The sequence below is a fragment of the Lissotriton vulgaris genome, chromosome 3_1, assembly GCF_964263255.1.
Source record: "Lissotriton vulgaris chromosome 3_1, aLisVul1.2, whole genome shotgun sequence".
Classification (NCBI taxonomy): domain Eukaryota; kingdom Metazoa; phylum Chordata; class Amphibia; order Caudata; family Salamandridae; genus Lissotriton; species Lissotriton vulgaris.
The window spans coordinates 89372727-89391443 of NC_141689.1; the positions used below are offsets into that span (position 1 = coordinate 89372727).

Below are 18717 nucleotides of genomic sequence, written 5' to 3' on the forward strand. Positions count from 1 at the left end.
AATTGTTGCCTGATTATTGTATTTTGCCTTTTAGCCTCTTTTCCTGTTAATTGTATTTGCATTCTTGTCTGTTAATTGCATTGGTCTTTTTGCCTTTTCGCCTCTCCGTTCTGTTGCCCTTCTTCCCCCTTGCCTTCTGTATCCCGTTTTTCCCGCTGCTGCTCCCCTGCGCCCCCCCCACTCGCTCATTTGCCACCCCGCTCCCGCCTCCCAGCTGCTCCTCCCTCCCACCTCCCCTTATATGGCTGACGCTGCGTGGTGAAAGGAGTGACCCTTGACCCTGCTTGCAGGTTAGGCAGCTCCCCACACCGCACAGCACCACCTGCGTTGTAGTGTAGTTCCTATATTCCCAATAGGCTCTGCGCATTGGAATAGTATATACTATAGATGTGACGTAGGACTGAGGTCTACTAGGTCTCTATCGAATATACTAGACTTGTCAATGCCAGCTAGCTCACAGATCACTAGAAACTTTCTCGAATACACAAGCAGGGATTCGTTTCTGATAACCGCATAAACATGACAACTTTGTTTCCCAAGAATAAGAAATCTATCTCTAGAGTCGCAGAAACAATAGATAGCCATTTCACTCAGTCAATCGTGCATGCTTCGTTTCACCAGAAGTGCAGAGAAATAGAGAGACGGGTGTTTTCAATAAAAGGTATTTATTGAACAGTCTTCTTTCTCATGCAAAAGAAATGAACTGCCACAATCGCAATACTTAGCATGAAGTAAAGTGCGTACAGTAAAAAGAGTATTACAAAACAATTTTGTAATAGCATGGTATGGTTTCTAAGCCATAGATAAATACATAAAATACATACATTTATAAATAATAACTAAAAGTACTCAACTGGTGCTTCTAAAATACGCCTACGGGAGGCGTCGCCAAGATGGCGGGGTGAGCGGACGCTTCTTCCTGCAGCTCCTCCGACCCGACTAGGCCCGAGCCCTTTTTCGTCAGCTTCTCTCCCCCCGCTGAAGCTCAGCGGCTGAGGGCCGGGCGGCGGAGACCCTGGGGCACACATTGATGCTACTTTGACCCCGATTGCTCCGGCGGAAGCACGCTAAGAGACTGATAGCCGGACGGTGGAGCGCCTTGGAGGCGGAGCGGAGCGGGGCGCTGTCCGGGAGCCTCGGCTGGGGCCTGGTGCTGATGTCTAGCGATCTGGAGTGGAGCTCGCCCCGGTACTCGACGGGGATCGTCAGAGGGACAACTGCCGTGTGATATCGCTGAGCGTGGTCCCTACTGTGTGATTGTGGTGGTGCTTGGACTTGCGGTGGTGGCCTCTCACGTTGTGCGGGCCCCGGCCCCGTCGCCAGTTGGCGACAGTGCTTAGGATTGGAGCCAGGTCTACTGTTTCTCCTCTCTGGCTGGACGGCCCTGGATAGAACTTTCCTCTGTATACCTAACTCTTCGAGTGGCCCTGGTGGCATCGCCGGGCCTGGACGATCTGCCCGCCCCGCCCAACCGCCATCTTGTCTTCACGACGACGGTGTCGCAGCTCTCCTCCAGTGTCGCCTGGGGTCGTCTCCTGCACCTCTACCCTTGCACAGCTCTTCTTTCCTATGGGACGCGGCAGCCCGGGTTCCCCCTGCGGGGGCCTATGTTGGAACTTTGGCGGGGCACCGAAAGGCCCTCTGCGACTGGACGGGCCCGCCATTTTGTCATCTGTGGCGCAGGGCCCCTGGCGTCCCTATCTTAGCGGGCGTTCCCCCTGGAGGTGCTCTGCCGAATGTTAGAGACTCATCGAGGGCCGACCCTACTGCTGGCAGCCGGAGCCAGTGTTCCTGACTCAGTTGAGTGCGGTGGCTTACGGGGCACGAATGTCCGGAAACCGAGGATCGAGGAAAGGGGACCGCACCCTGCCGGACATGCTTAGCAGGGCCCAGCAACAGCGAGACAGGGCGCAACCGTCTCCAAGCTCTTCCCGGGCTGCTGCGGACCCGACCGGGGGTGAGACCCCCGTCACGAGGTCCTTCATGGAGGAACTGTTCAGCTCGCTCAAGGCTGACTTCCAGACGCTGAAGCAGGAGGTGGCCAGTGAAGTACGCGAGGTCCGCAGGGAGATGGAGGGCCTCGGCGAACGGATGGAGACGGTGGAGGCGGCGGCCCAACGTCGGGATGACGAGATTGTCCATTTGCAACAGGACGTTCTCCGTCTCAGGGAGCAACATGTTGAACTCCAAGCCCATAACGAGGACCTGGAGAACAGGTCGAGGAGGAATAACATACGAGTACGGGGTGTGCCGTCCGCAGATGAGGGGACAGACCTGGTGGGCGACCTGCAGGACTTGTTCCGGGAGATTCTGGGAGAGCCCGCGGACTTCCCGATCCGCATCGACAGGGCCCACAGAGTCGGCCGACAGCGACAGTCGGCAGCACCTCCGCCGGACATCTTGGCCTACCTCCCTGACTTCCCGGTGAAGGAACGCATCATGTCCGAGGCCCGCAGAAAACAACCATTGACATTCCGAGAACGACCTGTGGCGCTGTATCAGGACCTGTCTGCCATCACGCTACAGAAGCGTAGGTCCTTCAAGATTGCAACTGATTTCCTGCGAGAGCACGAGACACCGTACTCCTGGGGGCACCCCTTTCATTTGATATTCCGTTGGAACGGGGTACTGCACCAGCAGCGCTCCTTGCAGGATGTCTGCGGTGTCTTGGGTCTCACGGCTACAGAGGAGGATGGAGCAACACCGACCTGGAGGCGCTCGGATAGAGGAGGACGACGGCGGTCAGCGAGGAGGAGATCGGCGGCGAGCGCTGGGCGACCTGACTCGCCCACCATTAGAGCGGACATGGCTAGCGCTCTGAGGGAAGCGGCCAGGGACTCGGCCGCCACGAACGGTGTGGCCTTGACGGCGTAGACTCACTTGGGGGGAGAAGGGCATAGCTTCTTCGGTGCCAGGTTTGGGGGTCGGAGGGAGGGCCGGGGGAGGGCGGGGTGAGCGAGTGGCCGGACGTCCACTTTTGGTACTTTCTGCAGACTTGTCCGTTTTGGGACTTGACTGGGACAATGGGTTGTTTGTGTATGGTTAGGAATTTGGCTAGTTGCCACTGGTTAGTTTGGGGTGGGGTTGGGAGTTGTTCAGGGGTTGGGAAGGAACCGTCCGGTATTTCATATGTTAACGCTTGGTCCTACTTTGCTTGTCCTGCGCTGCTGCCCTGCGCCCCTCCCCCGCCTATTGCCTGCCCGCGGCACAGCGTCTCCGGACCCTGGGAGGTATGTCGTTCCCGAAGGTGGTGACCCTTAATGTTAAGGGTCTGAATAACCCTGTGAAGCGCAGGCCGATTTTATCTCTGCTGGAGGGGACACAAGCTGACATATGCCTCTTGCACGAAACCCACTTATTGTCCCGTGATTGTCACAGAATGTGCTCTGCCAAGTTTCCAACTCAGTTTTTCTCCTCTGCTACATCCAAGACCGCAGGGGTGGCTATTCTGCTATCGAGCTCCTTCAGGGGGGAGGTGTTGTACAAATTTGCCGAACAGAAGGGGAGGCTTTTGGCATACCGCCTCCACCTGGGAGACACGTCGTTTACCATTGGTTCCTTATACAGCCCAAATGACCATCAAGAACGCTTTCTGGATTCGGTGCTGGTGGACGTGACTGCCTCCCCTGATCGTCATGTCATACTAGGGGGTGACTTAAATATAGTCTTTGATTCTGCTTTAGATAGATCAGTGCAGCGATTCCCGCAGACTGGGGAACTTTCCCAGGCCGGGAAGGCCCGAATCACTGACATGGATTTGCATGATCTTTGGCGCACCCTCCACCCTACAGACAGGGACTATTCCTATTACTCGCATGCGCACCGGACCTACGCACGGTTGGACTACTTTTTGGTTAGTGGACCGATGCGTGCCGCTGCTATGGCAGCGGACATTGGGGTCCTGACACTGTCTGATCATGCGCCGGTCGTGGGCACGTTTGCGTGGCCGACGACCTCCCCCTCTCGGGGGGTGTGGCGCCTTAGGGACACCCTTCTGCACAAAAAAACGGTTGTAAAGCATATTGAGGAGGCGATCCGGGAATACCAGGCACATAACGATAACTCGGACACTTTACTGGCGACACAGTGGGCGCCGCTGAAGGCGGTTCTCAGGGGGGAGTTCATCTCCATCTCCTCGGCAGAAAATAGAGAGCGGCAGCGCAAGAGGGAGGAGCTGACTTCCCAGGTCCAGGAACTGGAGCAGGTCCACTGCCGTACGGGAGCTCCGAGGGTGTGGAGGCAGTTAAAGGCTGCCAGGAAGCTCCTGTCGGCGCTGGACATGGACAGGGCGGAATACGCAGCGTTGTGACTGAAACACGCATTCTACACAGGGGGGGATAGGTGTGGCAAACTTTTGGCAAATAGGCTTCATGTCGCGCACCATCGTAACGTGGTGATGGAACTATTGGGTGCTGACGGGGTGGCGGTTTCTGGTGATGCGGCGGTTGCGGAAACTTTTTGTAGTTTCTATGAAGCGCTATACGCCGGGGAGCCCCCTTCGTCGCGGGATGCCACGGAATATCTGGAGTCCGTGACCCTTCCGGCGCTGGACCCCGCTCAGGCGGAATACCTTGAGCGTGACATCCATGTAGAGGAGGTGATTTCTGCAATAGCCAGACTTAAGCACGGGAAAGCTCCGGGCCCGGACGGTTACACGTCCCTGTTTTATAAAACCTTCTGCCCGGTTGTGGCCCCCATCCTCGCCCGGCTGTTTAACTCCTTCTCCGAATCAGGAGCCATCCCACCAGACCTCCTGAGAGCGACGGTCTCAGTGATCCCGAAGCCTGGGAAGGACCGGGCCTTATGCGGCTCATATAGGCCCATCTCTCTCCTGAATGTCGACCTCAAATTGTACACGGGGATTCTGGCGTCCAGGCTGGCCCTGCACCTCCCGGGTCTGGTTGAGGCCGACCAAGCTGGCTTTGTGCCTGGTAGACAAACTGTCGACAATACTAAACGAGTGGCGCACATTCTGGAGAAGGCTTTGCGGATCCCGGGCGAGCGGATGCTGCTGGCGGTGGATGCTGAGAAAGCTTTCGACAGGGTTCACTGGCCTTACCTCGACCAGATGCTCAGGAAACTGGGCATCGGTGACAAATTCTGCTCGATGGTCTTCAATTGCTACAAGTACCCTTCGGCGACGGTGAGAGTCAATGGGTGCAGCTCCCGTAGCTTTGCAATCGAACGGGGCACTAGGCAGGGGTGCCCACTTTCCCCACTCCTCTTTGCTCTTTACATGGAGCCGTTTGCCCAGAGGATCCGCCAAAACCCGGATGCGATCGGGATCAAGATGGGGCAGTATGTCCACACGGTCAGTCTTTATGCGGATGATGTCCTGTTGACCCTGGACGATCCCAGGAGGTCCCTTCCCGCCTGTATTCATGAGCTGGACGCTTTTTCGCTAGTGGCCGGTTTTAAAATGAACATGGGCAAGTCGGTGGCTCTTGATGTGTCTCTGGCCGCGGATACTAGACGGGACCTCCAGCGGCTCTTTCCCATGCAGTGGTCATCATCCCTGGTGCCATACCTGGGGATTCTACTGGCGCTGACGTTGCCAGGGATGGTAACGGCCAATTACGCCTCTCTTAGCAAGAAAATCAAGGAGGAGCTTGGCCGCTGGAGCAAAAGCCTGTTGTCCTGGCTCGGCAGGATTGCTGCGGTCAAGATGACGGTTCTGCCCCAGATTCTATACCTTTTCCGAGCCTTGCCGCTCCAGCCTCCAGTGGGTTGGATCAGGCAGACGCAGGCTGACATCGCACGCTTTGTCTGGCAAGGCCGCAAGCCGCGGATGAAGAGGGCTCTCTCCACGCTCGCCCCGGAGGCGGGGGGCCTCGGTATCCCGGACCTCCGGAAATATTTTCAGGCGGTGCAGTTGCGCTACCTTGTGAAGTGGAGCAGGTGGGAATCCGATAAGCACTGGCTCTTTCAAGACCAGGCGGTGGTGGGGCGTACCCTCCAGGAGGTTCCATTCTTGCGCCGGGTTCACCGCCCCCCCAACCTCTATGCTTCCTTTGTCACGCGGGTTCCCCTGAGGGTGTGGGACACAGTTTGTGAGGTTCGGGAACTCACCACGTTCCCTTCGCCTTTTACGCCGATAGCGGATAACCCTGATTTCTCCCCTGGGATGGAGCCAGGCGCTTTTTCCCACTGGAGGGCGGCGGGCTGCCGAGAGCTCTTTCAGATTTATGGGTCGGAGGGGGTGGTCCCCTTTCAGCAACTTCAACAGGAGTTCCGACTGCCGGAGTCAGATAGACTGAGATACATGCAGGTCCGGCACTGGGCGCTTCAACCCCAGGTGCGGGACACCGCTGATCGTCAGATAACACCATATGAGCGTTGGTTGGTGACCCGCGCCTCCGATGCTAAACTGATCACCGATCTATGTTTGTACGAAAAAGTAGCAGCGGACCTTGAAGTGCCGCACCTAAACTCCAGTTCCAATGAATCAATGTTCAAGTATATTTGGTATTGTGCTGCCAACCCCGACACCAGCTGCTATTTGGCGTCGCTGTGCTCTCCAGATCAGTTGAACAATTTTTTTAATGCTCATGGGGGCGCACCAAAAATAAAAGTCCAAGAAGAAATAAGTAGAAAAATGTTCTTTATTTATCTTTATCCAGCTAAAAAACACATCAGTAAAATATGTAGCGAGTTCAGCCAACGCGTTTCACTCCCTACCAAGGAGTTTCTTCAGGGCGCTACAAGTCTTTTCGGTGTGTTGTATTTAGGGGTTCCCTCTGTAATCACACTAGTTTTTCGCCATTCATTTCTTCATTCCGACATAGTTCTTAAAATTCTTTGTAGTATCTCTCTTCCCTTATCTTCTGGAACCAGCCATGCCGAGACGTGAGAAACCGAACGTCTGCCAGTACAGCACCGTAACTACCTTGAACGAATACGGCCAGGGACGGGTAAACATTGGATTACCAGAACCGTTTTATGGACAAGATATACAAAGTCCGTGAAAACGTGAGAAGATAAGGGAAGAGAGATACTACAAAGAATTTTAAGAACTATGTCGGAATGAAGAAATGAATGGCGAAAAACTAGTGTGATTACAGAGGGAACCCCTAAATACAACACACCGAAAAGACTTGTAGCGCCCTGAAGAAACTCCTTGGTAGGGAGTGAAACGCGTTGGCTGAACTCGCTACATATTTTACTGATGTGTTTTTTAGCTGGATAAAGATAAATAAAGAACATTTTTCGACTTATTTCTTCTTGGACTTTTATTTTTGGTGCGCCCCCATGAGCATTTAAAAAATTGATCACCGATCTATATAAATTCTTGCAGCCCCCTCCGTTTCACTACTATAACCCAGGCAGGGAACGATGGAACAGGGAATTGGGTAGGACCCTTAGCCATAAGGAATGGGACCAAATTGCACACCGTGCGAGACACTCGGCATATCACACTGGCCTCACCGAAACATTCACCAAGGTGTCCACATATTGGTACTACACCCCGGAGAGACTGCACGAGATGAACAGGCATATCGAGAGGGAGTGCTGGAGAGGTTGTGGTCAGGTGGGGACCCTTTCACACATTCTTTGGGATTGTCCCTTGTTGGCAGCTTATTGGAAGGAAGTTCTTGATGAGATTGATGTGCATTTTGAAATTGAATTACCGCGCTTCCCGGCGTATGTATTGCTGGGCCTTCCTAATGGTCTGATGTACCCGCTGAAGTCCCGCAGGGGCAGGCAAATCGCGATAGCGCTGGGCTCAGCGGTTCAGAACATCCTGATCCACTGGCGCACCACCACGACCCCCTCCATCACAGGCTGGTTGCACAGGCTCTGGCATGTGCTGGGTATGGAAAAATTATCACTCATGGTAGCGGGGGATGTGGACCAATTTGATGAGCTATGGCAACCCTTTCACGCGCTTTTAACTACGGAATTTAGGGAACTCACCTGTCCGAGGTACCTCAGGCTTCTAAGATTGACACCACCAGTGATTTCAGCTGACTAGGGGGGCAACAGGGCTGGGCACATGGGGGGGGGGCGTAGTGGGAGGGCAGGTAGTGTTATTAGCGGAACATTGGACGGGGGGTGGGGGGGGGAGTTGGGGTGAGTTGGGGGGTTCGGGGGGGGGAGTTCTAGGGGATGGTGGGTTGGTTTTCTTTGTGTTATTGCTTTTTTTCTGCTCAGACTGATGGTGTTGATTATGCTCAGATTGATGGTGTTGCTTATATTTAGCCTTTCTCATTTGCCGTCGTTTCCTTTTCCACAGCGGACTAGTCCACCATCGCATTCATAGTATCATGCTTAACTTCTTTCACTTGAATGTATGTAAGCCTAACCTCCTGTTCCCTCCCCCTATGTTTTTGTCTTAATAAAATGCTTTAAACCTAAAACACGCCTACGCCAGTGTACCTAACCTAAGTCTAGTACAAGGGAAGAAGTAAGTGAGGTGTAGCTTAGTTTTAGTATTCTTTGCCAAGAATCTATTCCAAGAATTCTCTAAGGGTCTAATCCGCTCCGTACCTTGGTTTTAGAATGAAGGAAGTCTTGTATCTCTCTCTCAGGACTCGATTTCCCAGCAACCCCCAAGGGGAGCCTGGAAACACTGGAGCTGGATTTCTCGGCAGTGCATCAGATGGAGGGTCGGCTTCCTTCGGCACTTGCTGCTGCGAGCTGCGTCGGGCAAGTAGATAGTCGTACTGCTCCAAACCACTGTGTGTTTGTCTGGGCAAATGTGGGCATATTTATACCTTGAAGGTGCCGAGTTTGACGTAAGGTTGGACATAATAACATCATCAAAGACTCAGTTCTTTGAAAACTCCATGATTTCGTGGATAACTTAATATTCAAGCAAGGGGAAGTCCCTGACTGCTGAAGGCGGGTTTTTCCAAGAAATCATTGTGGATTCTCGGAACTACTGGAAGTAGCCATGCCGTATTTGGACTGCATGGGCGAAGTCTAAATATGGTTATGATTTCTATCCCTATATAAGTATAGGGTGATTAATACCTATATATGGGCATGAATCAGGAAAATTACACTAGGGTCCTACATGCATATACAACAGTGTGTCCTTGCCCCACAGCTGCCGTCTCTGTAATTTTGCAGCTCCCCTCGGCTCTGCCATTACTCTTGCCTGCTCCTGTGTAATTGCTTGCCTCTGTCAATTTTTGCCTGATTATTGTATTTTGCCTTTTTGCCTCTTTTCCTGTTAATTGTGTTTGCCTTCTTGCCTGTTAATTGTATTGGCCTTTTGTGCCTCTCTGTTCTGTTGCCCTTCTTCCCCCTTGCCTTCTGTATTACATTTTTCCCACCACTGCTCCCCTCTCGCCCATTCACCGCCCCGCTCCCACCTCACAGCTGCTCCTCCCTCCCACCTCTTCTTATATGGCGGCCGCTGTGCGGCAGCGCCGCAGGCGTGCTGAACGCACGCCAAAGGCAAGCACTTCTGCTCCCATCCCACCTGAACCACGCCCAGTCCCAGAACCCCTGGCCCCCGCGAATGCCACACCTGCGTCAGTGCCGCCCCGTAGCACACCCAAGGACCCTTCACCTGCCGGAGTTGCAGCTTCACCAGCATTCAATCCACAACTCCAAAGAACTCAATCCCCTCAACTGCATAAACCTCAACACCTGCTCCGCCCACAAACACGCCGTTGAAGTCTGGGACCTACTGGACTCCACCTCCCCAGATGTCACCTAGGTGACCGAAACCGGGATGAACCCCCTTCTCAGCAATGACATCGCCCGCAGGGACCGCAACAATGGAACAAGAGGAGGAACCGCCATCGTCCACAGGAACACTCTCAGAATCTCGACCAGCACCGACGACACACTCAGCACCACCGAACACCTGCACTTCCAGATCCACACCGACCCCAACACCACCCTCTGAGGAACCCTCCTCTACAGACACCCCGGACCCCTACCACAGTTCTGCGACTCCATCGCTGATCTCTTCAGTACACACGCCCTCGCCTTCACAGACTACATCCTCCTCAGGGACCTGAGCTTCCACCTCGAGACAAACAACAACACCAACTCCACCACCCTGATCGACAACCTCGCCAACCTATGACTCCGAAAGCTCGTCTCAACACCCACCAACTCTGCCGCCCACGCGCTTGACTCCATCTTCTCCGCAAGCTCCCACGTCGCCTTCAGCCACACTACCGCACTCCATTGGACCAACAATCGCTGCATCCCCTTCACCTTCCGGAAACCCATCACGCACCACTGCACCCAACAAATCCCCCGACACTGCTGGTCCAAAGTCGCGAAATACCAGCTCACCTCCACCATCGCTCAGAGCCCACCTGCTGATCCCATTGATTCCGACATCGCCGCCAGCAACCTCAGACAGTGGATCGAAGACTGCGCCAACACTCTCGCCCGATCAGGGAACCCTCCAACAGACACACCAGCATGAAAGCAAGCTGGTTCACCGAGGACCTCCAAGCATCCAAGCAAGCCTGCCAAAAACTTGAGAAGAAATGTCACAGCGAACAGACACCGGACAGCTACGCGGCCCACAAGAACGCCACCCACAGACACCATCAGCTCATCAGATCCACCAAAAGGGCCTCCTTCAAAGACCGCCCAGACAACAACGCACACAACAACAAAGAGCTCTTCAACATCGTGAAGGAACTCTTCAACCCCATCTCCAACACCAACGACATCCCACCTTCACAAGACCTGTGCGACTACCTCGCCACCTTCTTCCATCGCAAGATCGCAGACATCCATGACAGTTTCATCGTCTCGACATCCCCGACAACCACTGAGACCTCCGTCCCCTTGACCACCATCAGCACCAACCTCCTGCTTTTCTGGAGCAACATAAACGACAACGACACCATCAAAACCATGAACACCATCCTCTCGGGCTCTCCATCAGACCCTTGCCCACACCACATCCTCAACAAAGCCAGCGCCACAGTCGCACCCCATCTCCAGAAAGCCATCAACATCTTCTTCGAGACAGCTACCTTCCTGGAGAGCTGGAAGCACGCCGAGATCAACGCCTTACTGCAGAAACCCAAGGCCGACCCCAAAGACCTCAAGAACTTCCGGCCCATCTCCCTGCTCCCATTCCCAGCAAAGGTCATCGAGAAGACCGTCAACAAACACCTGAACCTCTACCTCAAGTAGAACAACATCCTGGACCCATCCCAGTCCGGGTTCCGCAGCAACCGCAGCACAGAGACTGCCCTGACGACATCAGAGCCCTGCTGGACAACGGCGAGACTGCGGCCCTCGTCCTCCTGGACCTATCATCCGCCTTCGGCACGTCTGCCACCGTACCCCACGCACACACATCCACAACTCTGGAATCCGGGACAAGGATCTAGACTGGACCACTTCCTTCCTCTCAGGCAGAACCCAGAGCGTCTGTCTCCCCCCCGTTCTGCTCCGAAGCCACCGAGATCAACTGTGGCGTACCCCAAGGCTCGTCCCTCAGCCCGACATTGTTCAACATCTACATGGCACCACTCACCCATGTCGCCTGACTGCACGACCTCAACATCATCTCCTACACTGACGACACCCAGCTAATCCTCTCCCTCACCAAGGACCCCCTCACCGCCAAAACCAACCTCCACAAAGGAATGAAGGCCGTCGCCGAATGTATGAAGAACAGTCGCCTGAAGCTAACCTCGGACAAGACAGAAGTCCTCATCCTTGGCTCCACCCCCTCAGCCTGGGACGACTCATGGTGGCCGCCTGCACTAACAACAGCACCAACACCCTCCGACCACGCACGCAACCTCAACACCACCCTCTCCATGACAAAGCAGGTCAATGCCGTCTCAACCTCCTGCTTCAACACCCTCCGCAGGCTCCGCAAGATCTACAGGTGGATCCCCACCGATACAAGAAGGACGGTTACCCAGGCTCTCTCTTCAGCAGCAGATTAGACTATGGAAACACCCTACATGCAGGAGCCCCGGCCAAACTCCTGAATTGACTACAATGCAACCAGAACGCCTCCGCACGCCTGATCCTCGACATCCCTCGTCGAGCCACATCAAACCCCACCTGAGACCTACACTGGCTCCCCGTCAACAAGAGGATCACCTTCAAGCTCCTCACCCACGCACACAAGGCACTTCACAACACTGGACCAGCATACCTCAACAGCCTTCTTACCTTCTATACCCCAAGCAGCCAACTCCGTTCCGCAGACCTCGCCACTGTCCCCCGCATCCGAAGAACGACCTCCGGTGCCAGATCGTTCTCCCACCTCGCCGCCAAGACCTGGAACACTCTCCCCATTCTCCTACGACAGATCCAGGACCTGCTAACCTTCAGAAGACTACTCAAGACCTGGCTATTTGAGCAGTAGTAGGACACCCCCCAGCGCCTTGAGACCCTCACGGGTGAGTAGCGCGGTTTACAAATCTTTTTATTGGTTGTTTGATTGGATATTGCTGTGGACGTTCCACCGCAACACCCATTGATTTTTACGCTGCCCTGTTTACAAGGGTGACGTAAATAGGAGGCTATGCCAACATTATGACCAGGGAAAACCTGCTGTTAAACAGGCAAAACGATGAGAAATGCTTTATTTCTCCTCGTTTTTGCTGTTTCAATGTGTGCTGCTTTGTGGAGCACACATGGAAACAGCAAAACGCCAATGATTGTTTATGTGCAGGAAAGTCCTGTGGGCATATTTACAATAAAGTGGCAAAGTGTGTCGCTAAGCCAAGAAGGCTAACAAAACGCTCCATCACTTTCGAAACGCAGGGCTGCCCCATATTTACAAGAATATGGTGTAGCCGTAGCCCTGCGTTTCCCCCTGAGCTGGTGCTAAATTTAGCAGCCTGGTGCCAACACACCATAGCGCAAAGGTGTCTGCGTTGAGGAGAAGATTGTTTACATGTAGGAAGGCCCTTCCTGCACACAAACAATCTTTTGTGTTTTACTGTTTTCATGTGTGCTGCACAAAGCAGCACACATGGAAACAGCAGAAACGAGGAGAAATACAGCATCCCTCCTTGTTTTGCCTGTTTAAGACCAGGGTTTCCCTGGCCTTCATTTTGGCCCTGCTTCCTATTTACGTCACCCTTGTGAATAAGGGGTAGCGTCAAAATCAATGGGTGTTGCGGTAGAACGCCCACCGCAACACCCATTACCCTCCCCTTTCAAGTTAAGTACAGTGTTAAAGGGAGCCTTAATTACAAGGCAGTGTTAAGCCACGTTAAGTTGCTTAACGCTGCCTTGTTGATAAGGTGAAGTCCCTATAGCCACCACAACGTCACTAGCAGTGCCCCCTGGTCTTAAACAGGCAAAACGTTTTTGCTGTTTCCATGTGTGCTGCACTCATAGAAAGCACAAAACGCCATTGATTAGTTATGTGCAGGTCGAGTCACCTTCCTGCACATAAACAATCAATGGGTTCTGCTGCTTCTTCCTGCACATAAACAATCCCCCCAACAAATAATGTTTTGCAACTTCTTTGTGTGCTGCATTAACCCCTTCCCTGCTGGCCCGATTCCGCCCCCGTGCGGTAAACAAACGAACAGGGGCGGGTCATGACGAACCCCAGCCGTCATCAGCACACGAGCACCGTAGTGCATGACGGCTGGGGTTCGTCACCAGCATGGAAGGGGTTAAACAACTCACAGAGAAGTTTCAAAACGCCATGACTGATTGTTTATGTGCAGGAAGGGGGACCTTTCTGCACATAAACAATTATTTACCCCAACACAGTCACCCTTGCACTATAGTGAAAGGGGGTCTGCGTTGGCGCTAGGCAGCTGAACTCAGCACCAGCACTAGGGTAAACGAAGGGGTGCTCTGCATTCTTCTTTATAAAAAAAATCTTTTTTTATTGAGAGAATCAACATAAAAACATTACAACCAAAACAAGTGCACTGTAGTCATCAACATTTTCGGGTAATCGCAATATACTATTACAATGAAGACAAATCGTAGCACAGGGTCTACAGTGCAATCACAAGTATCATAGTTCCCATTATATTCGAAACATTAAATGTACTCATTATCGATCACCGATGAAGGAGGGTCAATGAAAGGGGTACATAGCAAACCTCTACTCTCATTCCAAGGGCCCCAGATTTTCGTCCATTTATGCGGGTATCCCCTGCTCTCGTAGATAACCCTCTCCTCTTGCATACACCAATCCATGTCTTACTCCCAGTCAGTGTATCTTGGCTTGACCCCTCCCTTCCATGTTCTGGCTATATTGCGCTTCGCCACCATGCAGCCCAAAGTGACCCACAACTTCTCAGTTCGGGACAAATCTGTGGCTTCCCAGATATTTAGAAGACAAAGCCGGGGGGAGACATCTATGGGTGCTTTAGTTATCCGGGACATAACTGATATAACCTTTCTCCAGTATTTCTGGAGGATCGGGCAATCCCACCATTGGTGTATGTAGGTACCAGTGTGACTGTATCCTCAGGACAGGCCGGGGTGTCTAGTACCCCCATTTTGACAAGTACTGAGCTAGTATAGTAGGCTTGGTGGAGTAGTTTTAGTTGGATGAGTTTGAAACTGGACCGGATCGACACATAGCTGGGAGTAGCCAGGGCTTTTTGCCAGTCATTGTCATCCATGTCCCTTATGTCATCTACCCATTTTGCACGCGTTTTCTATTGAGTATCTGGCGTGTTATTCAGGATTTTACGGTAAGTCACTGAGATGGCTTTTTTACCTGAAGGCAATCGTCTAATAACCTATCTTCTAGGGGGGAAGAGACCGCCAAGTCTGTTCCTTTAGGGATCGCTTTATGTAATGGTTGCTCCGCATTCTTGTGAATATGGCACATCCCTGCATTTTCAGAAAGGAGGAGCATGGTGTTAGCAATGTTTGCCTAACGCCACGCTTCTACATTTTGTTGTAAATATGCCACTTTGTGTCACCGTTTTATGCGTATTTGCACATTGTTTTACTATTCAACAATGATTTTTTAGCTCACTGATGAACCATTTACTACATTGAACAAGAACTGTGCACTGCTCAATGTTTTTTTTAACACTGATGACCGGATCTTTAATACTATGTTTATTTATGTGGATTTGTTTTATGATGTATGTGGTTTTATGGATCTTGAATCCGAAATAAAAAATGTTGATGATGTTTCTTAAATATACGGTGGGGGATTTCTCTCGGCATGTGGAGCCAGTGTTTAATTTCATTTTTTTGTCCAGCTGCACCATGCCTCGAATGCCAGACCCCACTGGTGAAATCTGATTTAGGAGGCCTCTCTTAACCAGGGTATCCTCCCTGTGCACTATTAGCAGTGGCCTTGAGGTGGATTCACCACCACCAGTGATTTTGCACTGGAGGAGGAGCTGCAGGCTCCACTTGAGCATTATTAGTGGTAGCATCTTCTCAAAGACCTTCCCGAAGAGTGCTTAAGACATTACAGTGGGTCAGGTAAGCTGTGTAAAACAGCGGCTATGAAATTAGGAACAACCTGGGAAATTTGAATACCATGATTCTGATAGTAGTTCTAAGGGGGACCATAGGATCCCACCTGTAGTACCTGTTAACTCGTGCCAAATCTGCCCTCTGTAGGTACCGGTACCCTTAGTTTTAGTAACTCCGGGAGGCTGAGTAACCGGGTGATACCCTAGGGCACTCAGAATGAGGCCCTCAACAGGCACAGGGACCACCAGTTTGGAAGAGTTGTACCTCTTACCAGTGTATAGCGGAGCAGCTGTCCCTTCCAAACTCTAACAGGTCCCCTGAGCCTATACCTTTTAATGAATAGAGTTAATTTGCAGCTGCACTTCCCTTACAAATGTACCCGCTTAGAGACGGGTTTTCGTTAGACCTGCATTTAAGCTCTAGAGATGGGCACATAACAGTGCCTCCCTCAAATCCAGCTGTATGAATTAGAACTCCAATTCTGTAAATAATAATAATTATTATTAGTATGATTCCTATTATTAGGCTGTAAACACAACCTGGTTTTAATGCTTGCTGATGCACAGCATGGTGACACCACACAGCAAACTGTTTCCTATTTGATGATAAAAGTATCACTGAACAGTGGCGGTTCGTCCGCTAAGGCGAAGGAATGCTGCCCCACTGCTGCAAAGCAGTGAACGAAAGAACAAATACAATGATAATAACTTGAGGTTATTATCACTGTATTTGTTCCTGATGCGCTGCTTTAAGGGGCGGGCTGCTCTCAAAGCACAGAAGGAGTGGTTTGCCCACTCCAAGTGTATAATGACTGTTTGGCCAGCCCTCTGTCCAAAACTTCATGATAAGTCGATAAAGTATGTTTTCCTTTCTAATAAATGAGTCTCTTAAGGTTGCAGGCTTTATAGTCTGAATTCCTCTTCCTATAGACCAAAGCGGATGGGTGTATAACCCATGATAATTTACAATGCCATTGACGTATCTGCTTTTGTTACAGAAAGAACAAGACCTTTTCTGCCAGATGGCTTTCTGCGATTGGCTGGAGAATAAGCGTTTTGAAGAAAAGTGTAAGAAGGCATCCTTGGAAGCTGGAATTTCTCCAGACACAGACGGCCACGACCCATGCAGAACTAAAAAAAGGCGTGGGATCATCGAAAAACTGCTGCACAAAGCCGAGCAGTATCAAAGAGAAGTCGTGGTGCTCCCTCCACCTGAGCCTCAGAAGGAGGAAACTGCTTCTACAAGGAAGTCTCCAACAAAAGATAAAAGTCCACCACATCCAGTGGTACCCGATAAGAAGGCGGCAGAGAAGAAGACGCCAGAGAAGGAGACGCCAGTCAAAGAAGATCTGAAGGAAAAGATTTTTTTTGATGCCACACCACGTACAGGTACTGGCCTCAGGAAGGAAATCACTCTAGAGGATCTGAAAAACTTTGACTTCGGGTCCTATCTGTCCTACTCCAAAGATATGTTTGATCAACCGAATATTCAACTACTCAGAGGGGGAAGCATCGCCCCGCCAACCAAGTTAACCAAAGACGAAATGAGGAGAACAATTGTGCCAACGGCTGCATTGCACAGAATAAAAATGCCAGAGGAATTCAAGGCAAAACACATTTTTGACGTCAAGCGGAAACGAATGCCGGCTCACGGATTTAGAGAGGAGTCGGAGGTGGGAATGCACCTTCGTGAAACCTTAGACCCATCTGGCCTGGGTGCTGGTGAGCCCAGGCCCTCCTCCACAGCAAGTTACTGTAGTAGCTAGGTGCATACAGAAGCGTTGTGAAGAAGTGTCAGATAGTAGCCTAGCTACCAGCCAATTGGTGTATGAGTTTAGGTAAAATACACAGACAATAATTACTATGGGTGAAGTAGTATCTTGTCCCATTTTGTTTGAGAAGTAAGGCTGTGATAATGAGTTCCTAAGGGTGCAGTGTTTACTGCGGCTGCTGTCCTAAACTGTGAAATAATGTAAGATCACAAACTAGGCAGATCTTTTAAATATATGTGTTTTTTATAGTTTAAAAAATTACTAAAGGACACAAAGACCCATGCTAAAGAGTGTGAACATGATGTTTAGAAAGTACAATAAAATGGTCAAATACATAATAAATATACATTTTATTGATTTTATAAGAAACAAACAAACATACACTAGCTAAGCATTATCTACAAGCATCATACATTATAACATATCTTCAAGTAATGAAACTGGGCAGCACACCCATAATCAAGGTACAGACATAGGCAAAGATTTTAATATTTTATGGAGAAGGCGGTTCCTTTGCCTCTCCCTGTCCAGTAGGGCAGTCATTTCCCTCCAATCACATAGATCTTGTGTTCATTTATCATCATTGTATACTCTTGCCTAAAGATCTGTTCCACCACCTCCTATTCTCTGTGGTGACATAAGTACCCATCAAAGGGCTCAAAGGACAGGCTTGAGGTTTGCATCCAACTCTTTCCTGGAAGAAGGGAAAGCGATACCCTGTACATTTGGTGCAGGCCACGAAGACACCGATTCAAGGAGGCAGATATCTTAATGCGTTACCTGACAGCCACAGGACTCTTCCACCATCAGGAATAGTCAGATCATATGTATAGAATCTGCATTTCTTTCAAGGCACATGGGACTGCTGTCTGTATGAGATGGATAAACATTTTACAATATTACAAGTGCAAAGTAGATCCTGTGTCTGGAATTATATTGTGTGTAGTAATATTGAACGGTGTTGCAGTTGCTTTAGTTTTGTTATAGTTAAGTCTTCTATTCCATTCTGTTCAGTCTAATATCTCTCCCGGACATCTTTGCAACTTGGCTCGACCATCCATCTTGGCTCAGAGTGATCTCTACAGGGCTTGTTGTAAAGCATCAAGATAGCTACCACCCTTGGGGAAAAATACTGCGCTTAACCTGCGCCAACTACATGGGGTGCTAGGCAGAGTAGACACTATACGTGAGCATTCGGCAATACTATCCCTAGATTCCCGTAAGCCCTTCGACATGGTCGAATGGCCATATCGATTTGCAGTCCTAAAAAAGTCTAGGGTTTGGGCCTGCATTCTTGGCACTGCTCTAATTATTACATGCAGACCCACTGGCGCAGATGGTGGTGAATAGTCGAGCCTCACACTCGTTCATTCTCAGGCGGGATACCAGACAAGGCTGCCCCCTATCGCCGCTAATTTTCATGCTCGTCCTTGAACCACTAGTGACATGGGTCAGAGGAGACCTGCTGCTCCGGGGTCTTCGATGGACTGCTGACTGGGAAGACAGAATATCCGTGTATGCTGACGACACGTTATATGTCACAGTACCATGCTCCTCTAGCCATAGAATTATCAACATTT

General features: G+C 51.0%; 1 protein-coding gene across 1 annotated transcript in view; it reads left to right on the plus strand.

Moving 5' to 3' along the window:
• The window catches only part of ANKRD53 (ankyrin repeat domain 53), a 116747-nt gene extending 99243 nt beyond the window's left edge, over window positions 1–17504 (plus strand). The window contains exon 7 of the mRNA XM_086962850.1: window positions 16364–17504. Coding sequence (XP_086818976.1) covers window positions 16364–17131 — 768 coding nt within the window. The 3' untranslated portion in view covers window positions 17132–17504. The remainder of the gene's footprint in view (window positions 1–16363) is intronic.
• Window positions 17505–18717: the final 1213 nt, after the last annotated feature.